Source organism: Arachis ipaensis, chromosome B02 (assembly GCF_000816755.2).
Source record: "Arachis ipaensis cultivar K30076 chromosome B02, Araip1.1, whole genome shotgun sequence".
In the NCBI taxonomy this organism is placed as follows: Eukaryota; Viridiplantae; Streptophyta; class Magnoliopsida; order Fabales; family Fabaceae; genus Arachis; species Arachis ipaensis.
This window is the reverse complement of record NC_029786.2, coordinates 70,549,073-70,557,034: the sequence shown is the minus strand read 5'-3', so window position 1 is coordinate 70,557,034 and position 7,962 is coordinate 70,549,073. Positions and strand designations below refer to the sequence as shown.

The 7,962-nt window shown below is 33.2% G+C and overlaps 1 protein-coding gene across 1 annotated transcript; it reads right to left on the bottom strand.

Moving 5' to 3' along the window:
- Nucleotides 1,582–6,786, bottom strand: LOC107625422 (probable glycerol-3-phosphate dehydrogenase [NAD(+)] 1, cytosolic). Its single transcript, XM_016328050.2, has 5 exons — nucleotides 5,486–6,786; nucleotides 4,429–4,650; nucleotides 3,478–3,725; nucleotides 2,308–2,447; nucleotides 1,582–1,916 (listed from the first exon to the last, which is right to left on the bottom strand). The coding sequence occupies exons 1-5, from the start codon at nucleotides 6,159–6,161 to the stop codon at nucleotides 1,793–1,795; spliced, it is 1,410 nt and encodes a 469-aa protein (XP_016183536.1). The 5' UTR covers nucleotides 6,162–6,786; the 3' UTR covers nucleotides 1,582–1,792.

Here is a 7,962-nt window from a genome sequence, read left to right as displayed (position 1 = left end):
CATTTGATATCAACCAAGTTTACGCCTACTTAAATTATGTATTACAGCTCTAAATTCTCATTTTAACATCTCAAATCCTCAATTCTGCTATTCTAACAAATCATTACCAAATTCCACATACTCGATTTTATAATTATCATTTCAAGCTCGTGAATCAACATTCAATACATTTACCAATTTACCAACTTACCTTTCACGGAATTCGGTCCAAATTCACGGTCTCTGGACCAACATTCATTAATTCAATTCAAATCAATATTTCATTAATTCAACAGTTCATTCAATAATCAATTCATACCGCAATCTCACAACTCATAACAACCGATCACCAAATCAAAATCAAATTCAACACTTTGTCAATTACAATATTTTAATTCCATCCAATCATACAATTCATTCCTATTCCTAGGGGCATCTAGCCTAAGACTTCATGTGACATTACATGGTATTTAAATGAAACTTAAACCATACCTTAGCCGATTTTTCTCCAAGCTCAAAACCACCACATTTCAAGCTTCCAAGATTCCCAATCAAACCCAATAAGTTGCACCCACCAAAGCTTTATTCTAAGTACTCCAATTCACCGATTCAACTCCAATTTCGCATAAATTCAATCTAATACCATACAATGTACCAAAATCAAACACTAGGGTTTACTAATTCATCAACTCACAAGGATTTAGTGATTTCTTACCTTACCCATGAATGATTGGGGTGAAACCCAACAATTACCCAATACTAGATTGTACCTAAATAATCAAAATCATAAAAATCTCTCAATATTCAAACAAAAAACGTGAATCTGAATGCAAGGAATAATTGGGCACGAAAATCAGAGTTTCTTACCACTTTGTTTAGATATAATTGAAGAGCTCGGCAAGGTGAATGCGTGGCCGCAAACAGTGCGGCGATCGAAACTCTGGAGCAAAAGTTATGGAGTTTTGAAAATCAAAGAGTTAGGATTTCTCTCTTATTCCCTCTCTTCTCTTCAATTTAGCGTGGAACACAATGAAGGGGTTTTAGTTGCTGAATTGCACATGTGTGTGGCTTATATAGTGTGGGCTTAATCCCAGCTTGGGTCAAGTTTACTCGATTTAGTCAGTTGACTAAACTTTGGGCCAAAACCTTTAAGATTAGTGTTTTAATTTGTATTCTAATTATTTTTACTTTCCCAAATTATAATTTTTAGTTTCTTAACCTTGTTCACCCTTAATTAACTGTCTCACTTGTAGTGCCGGACAAACTTAAGTCGGTACTGCCGGTTAATTTACCAATACGCGTATTTATGCATTTTTTCGAAATACAATACATGTTCCCACTCAAAAAAATTCTCCGAATCTAAATATCATCGTTAAATTTATAAATTATGAATTCTAGATTTTCCAACTCCTTTGGTCCATATTTAATTACCATTTAACCAGGATTTTACAGCAGCTAATTGTTATACTATGTCATATCAGTTTTTCGGTTGTCGACTCACGCCTAAATTTGAGTCAAGGATTTGTATATAGCCCAAAATTCAATCTAGGGTTTCAAATTAGTGTAATTAGAGTCTCAAGAATCAAATTAATACATGGCACGAATCTCAAAGACCACTTTAAAAAGTTTAGTCGTTATAAAAATACATACCAAATTAATTAGTGAGTCAAAACTCAGGGATAAAATTGATTGCTATCTTCAAACTAATACATCTAGACCGATCAAAAAATTTCCTTGACAAATTCTTCTTGCTTATGGATACATGCACCCAAAACCCAATCCCCCTCCTCACCTCCTTCTTTACATAAAACAATCATGGTTTTCCAAGAAGTGAAGGCCTATAAAAGACATGGCTTTGTGCAATCTCAATGCGTTCACGGGGATCATTAAGATTCTCATCCCTCAGGGCCTGGAGAATAGCTTGTGATGATTGTTCCCTGAGAAATGCAACAGGAACAAAAAATATAAAGAATTATCCTTCTACTAAGAGCTAATTCTGTTAATAAAATATATAATATCAAAATAACTTTGAAAAAAAATAACAAAATATTTGTTTTGCATCATTAAATATTTCGAAGAATCAAATTACTTGTTTTTGACAAGTTAGAGCATAAATTACACGAGTCAGAGTTTTAAAAAATTGATTGTAAATTTTATGACGAGTATTATAATACAATATTTAGAAAATTGCTACTTTGGTAGTAGTATAAATATACATGCATTGACGCATTTTATGGGGTATCACAAATTGCCACATAAAGATAATCTGAATTTAATAGTAAGACTAAACCAAATAAGATAATATTGTGAAATCAGATAAAATTATACCTTGATATCAATATCTTATATAATGTCTTGAGGATTGGGCAGAGCTCAACAGGGGCAACAGGTTTGTTTTCTTCAGGGTGCAACACATTCAAGCTTGATTGGCTCAGAAGTTCAAAGAATGCCTTCACTGCAGAAACACCCTAGAAATATAGTATGCAAAATAAGTCACTATGCATAATCTAGTGCAAAAATTTAAATAGTATGCATGAAGTCATCTGCTTAAACCTAAAATTAAAAGATTAAAATAAATAATAAATAAATAACAAAAAACATGGCTCTATATCACTTGTTAGTCAACCGTCCCCTTGGCTCTATATCACTTGTTAGTTGGTATAGCTATTGGTTACAATTTTACTTGTTCTAATTAAATTTGTTTTTCACTTTGTACCTATTGGTTCATAACTTCGTATAAAGCGGGAGTACTGATCCATAACCAATAATCATAAAATGTTCTTGCAAGTTTTGATATTTCTCAACAGCATAAATGATTCCGAAATCACTTTTTTTTTTCTTCCCACAATATTCCTCCAGTTAGGTAGATCAAGGACAATCTGCTGCGAATCTGACATTCATTTAAGAGTTTGTCATTGGCTAATAGATTGCTGCATACAAATGGCAAGATTTAAATTCCCGACATTTAATTAAGCGAACGAGTGAATTATCCACTTGATCATCCCGTATTTTCATTTGTGAGGAAGCTTTAAATAAACCTATATTTCACCAAAGAATAAATAAATAAAGCCAACCTCCTACTCCTACAGTACGACCAGCTCTGGCTATGCAATGCTAAAAGCATTCTTCATGAGGAAGTAGCACATTCTGTTGCATATATAAGACAACTCACAAAATTCCAAAGATGCAAGATTTGGCAAAAACAAAGGCGTGTGGTTTGCCTAATGTTTTCAACTTCTTAAGAATCTTTTCTTGGAAATTCATGAAAAAAAATGCTATGTACATAAAAAATTAGCCACCAAATAAGTTATTATGTATTTATGGATAAATAGGTGTTGTATTTAATTCATCTTCAGTATTTATTTTGTATTTTAATATATATTCTATACGAGTGACTGGTTTATTAGTTGATTTTTAGTGTACACGAGCATTGTTGTTCTTGAAAACATTATGTAAACTAGGTAGGCACCCTCTTCTGACAGAAACTTGAAGCTATACCTGAATCATTCCTTTGCCACTAATGCTGTCACCCATGTCTGGGCTTAATGCGCCCTTAGCAAGCATCTGGCCATACCATGCATTACGCCCTTTTAACAAAGTCACATAAGTGTCAGCTAATAATGGCCCTGCGAGTTTCTCAGGTTCTTCAGCCAACAAATGAGTGATAAATATCATCTCCGATGTGCAATGTGCGAAGTATACGGATTTACTTGTCGCACTCTCATTTGTAAGGGCAGCTACCATTCCTGAAAAGAGAGGAAGAAGAAGAAAAACCACACATATATTGTAAATCAGAAACCAAATAATGTTAACTTAAGAAAGTGATATTATTTGCCATCTTCCCACCAACAATAATGCCTAAGAGTAACTAAAACACTAGATACAGATCCAAAGGGTATTGCAAGATATGTTGAATACTATTATGAATGTGATGGTCTATTGGTCTGGACGCCGGACCATTTACACTGATAGAATCAAAAGCTCAGTTTTCATGCAAGAGGCTACAATAAAACCAGAAATTAGCAAACAAACTCTAACTAATATAGTAATACCCTTTTGGAATATGTTTGGAACCTTTACCACATGTGCCAATTCTCTTTGTCTCATTTGTTTTATTTATTCTACAACAACCGTTCACAAGTGCTTTGTTAATTAGTTTTGCTATCAAGTTGGATAAGGAATTTGTTAACTTATATCAGTTACCAAATGAGAAATAATAGTGTTAAGATAATTATATATCATCTCAATTACACTAAAACGAGAGAAGGAAGAAGAGAATGAGGTATTGATATCAGAAAAGATGCTAATTTCACTGTCAACCATATTATGTATACACCAAAAACCACTATTAAGTTGACATGGCAAAATTATAAAGCAATATTTCCCAACGCCTCTTTTAGCAAACTTGGGTATCAATTTTGTATATTTGAAATAGATAATTGGGTATACCTGCCCCAATTGCATATACATTTTTCAAGCCACCCATGACTTCATGAGTGATAAGGTCACTGTTGTCCCAGACTATAAAATGAGGTTGTCTTAGGAACTTTGCCAGAGGTTTCCTCCATTTCTCAGCACCACATATGCGAGCATTAGCATACTCCTTGTTGTAGATTTCAGATGCTATATTTGGACCCCCAAGATAAAGTATGTTCTCCATAGGCAATCCAGCTGTCATATATTATAACTGAACAAGATTAGAGAATGTAAACTTGACAACTACAATATGCTAAATTACCGGCTTCTATTTGTTTGATTTCAAAGAAAATCTAGACATCAAAAAGCTGTGACCAAGCCAGAGGTTTCTCGCCTTTGATCTACAACTAAATAAGAACATGCTAAAGATAGAATTAGTGGAATCAACAGGCTTGTGTTGAACATGGTGATCAGAAAGTGGTATTAGGCCCTATATAAATAGTGTTATGCTACATGTACTCCAAATTTCACATCAAAAACCATTTTAAACTCTCTTCCTTTTTCAATTTTTTTCCAATTTTTTTTTATATAAATACAAGAATAACTAACGAACTAATGACTATGTTCTGTCTATTTAATTAACACAATAATATCAATATTTCTAATAATTGACTGACATCGATCAAACGGTCAAAATAAACTTAGATATCATTTTCACATTCACTAAAATAAACTAGGTGCTTTGTCCTCCCAGTACACCAAACTGCAGGTGGATGTTATAGTCTTCAGTTAATCATGTTCGATTAAGTGTATGAAAACACCTTTTATTTTAGATAAACCAGTCATCATTTTTTGGATTCTTCTTTTGGAAACTAAATGTCAATATAATAATCTTTTAGTAACTAAATTAGTAGTTTAAAGTAGAAAGCAATGCAATGAGTTTGATTTTGATGCACCTCCAAAATAAAAAGTAATATTTTTTGCTAATGTGACATTAGGTAATTAAATACACATATAAATCTGTTTTGCATTATCAGTACATGAAAATTAAATTCAGCAAACAACATAGATGAAGAAAGAAAAACCTTACTTGCTTGGCTAATCATTTTGGTTGGAGTTATAATATGCGGAAGAGGATCGAGTGCAGCCTCTATACCCTTTGAAAGAGAGATTATGACAGGCATTGTGATCCTCTCCTTCCAATACTTACTAATCTCTTCGAAAATCTCGCGTGTCTCGGTAGAAGGCAAGCCATTGACAACAATATCAGCGTCCCAAACAGCTTCCTGCAAGTTAGTTACAACTTTCAAGGGGCAAAGAGGAGTTTCAATCATGTTCAAACAGAATCCATCTTTTAGAATCTCATCTGCAAGCAAAGTCCTGTCACCAAGCCTCGCCTCCACGTACTTAAGGTACGCGCAGCGCCGGATCAACCGCCGCAAAACGTCCTCTCTCGAGTTTATTACTTCAAAAAGATGCTCCGCCGTGGCCCTGTCCACCGCCCTGCCCGGCCTTCTCCATATCCTGATCTGAACCTTCTCCCGGAATTGTCCGTACGAATCTTGAAGCAATGCCGCGAAGACACTTCCCCAGGCGCCAGCTCCGACGCTAACGATTTTCAGCGGGTCACTGTTGGATTTTCCAAGAAGGCTGCGTAGCTCCTCAAGCTTCTCCTCTAAGCAATTCAAGTTCTGAACAGATCCGTTACCGTTACCGTTACTGTTCGAGTGAGCATTGGTAACTGTTCCGGTAATGCTTCCTACCATTCTCTAAGACGAAGAAAGAAGGCAAGAGATGAATGAAAAAAAAAACTACTGAAGAACCGAATTACAGTAAGTTTTTCGATGAACTTCAGTAGTTGAGACTTGATATTGTTATTTTCTAATTCAGTGGAATATCATACACCTTTTACAGTGGGATATCAAACGTTTTTTGGTGTCTAAAGTTGAAACTGGAAAATTTTAGAACTTTGGATCAGCTTTTCCATTCTTTGATATGTTTATAAATTATAATAAGCTAATGAAAACCATTAGTCACCTGGTCCACAGTTAAGTAAACAATAAAAAGAACTAAACAATATTTGGGATCTTCAGTTTCCAGAATTTCTCATTCAGAATAGAAATGTGAGTGGAGTTATTTGGGTTTCTAAGAAGGGGAGAAGATGCTAGAAGACAAGAAGGGAAAATACAAAAACATCAAACTTCAAAACCAAATGAAACTTTGTTTTCTCCGTTTTTTTAAAAAAAAAAAGAGAAAGAAAATTTTTGTGTTGGAACTTGGAAGCTACAAAGCTGTGTTTATTCATTTAAATGGTTGAGGAAACAAAGTAATGAAAAGTGCATGAAGTGGAGGACGATACAAACTGAAAAATTTTTCAAGGTTGAAACCAAAATATGCTTGTTTACAACAATTTACCATGCCAAAGATAAAAGAGAAAAGGTTTTTTATAAATAAATTTATCACAAAAATTTATATATAATTAAATAAAAATTTAATTAATATGTTTTTTAAAATATGATAAATTTGTTATTAATAAAAAATTTTAAATATTTTTATTTAATTAATACAAAATAAATATATTAAAAATTTATATTTTTAATAATTTTTTAATTTATAAATTTAACATGTATTCTTAAAATACAAAATAGATGAATCAAAATTTTATATCACAAGACTAACAAATTTGTTTTAATATATTTATTGTGTAAAATTACTAAACTTTTCAACATAAATAACAGTGTTTTTAACAAAATCCTATTATAAAACGCTTTTAAGGTTTTGTAAATTCAATACTTCTTTATTATTTTTCTTAATCTGTGTAACTATTCAAAAGTTCAATGGAGTAACTGTTATGAAAGAAAGTCTATAAGTATAATTACTTTTCTACAACACGTATTAAATATTGTTTTAAGAATTTACCATTCTTTTTTATTTTCCCAAAATGAAATTGCAAAATACTAATGAGTAATGGGGCAGTTTGGTTAAATCTTGTTGAAGGCATTAAAGGGTTAGCTAGAAGCTCTTACCAACTTTCTTACGTGGTCATTAAATATTGGATGACTTTTGCCTGTCATGTTCAATACCACTATATCCGTTGCCCGTTGGTATTGCTGATCACGATGTCCTAGTGTGGACGGACCTTAGGTAGCGTTTGGTGGAGAGACAGAGACGGAAAGACTGAGATTGAGAGACAGAGACTAAGAGACAGGGATTGAAATAAATCTCAGTATTCTGTTGGTGCAAAATGGGAGACAGGAATTGAAACAAGAATGAAACTCTAATTTAATTTGCACAAAGGGTAAAATTAGAATTAATTAATTGAAATGAAAGTATTTTAGGTATAAAATGTTATTAAAATTTCAGTCTCCATCTCTAAAAATTTCAGTCCCCTGTGTCCCTACTTTTTGGAAGTACTGAAATACTGAAATTTTAGAGACAGAGACAGGAATTTTAGTACCAGTCTCTGAACTAACAAACACGATACTGAGTCTCAGTCTCTCAGTCTCTGTCTCAGTACCTCAAAACAAACGCTACCTTAGTCTGGTCGGATGATGATAAGAGCTCCAT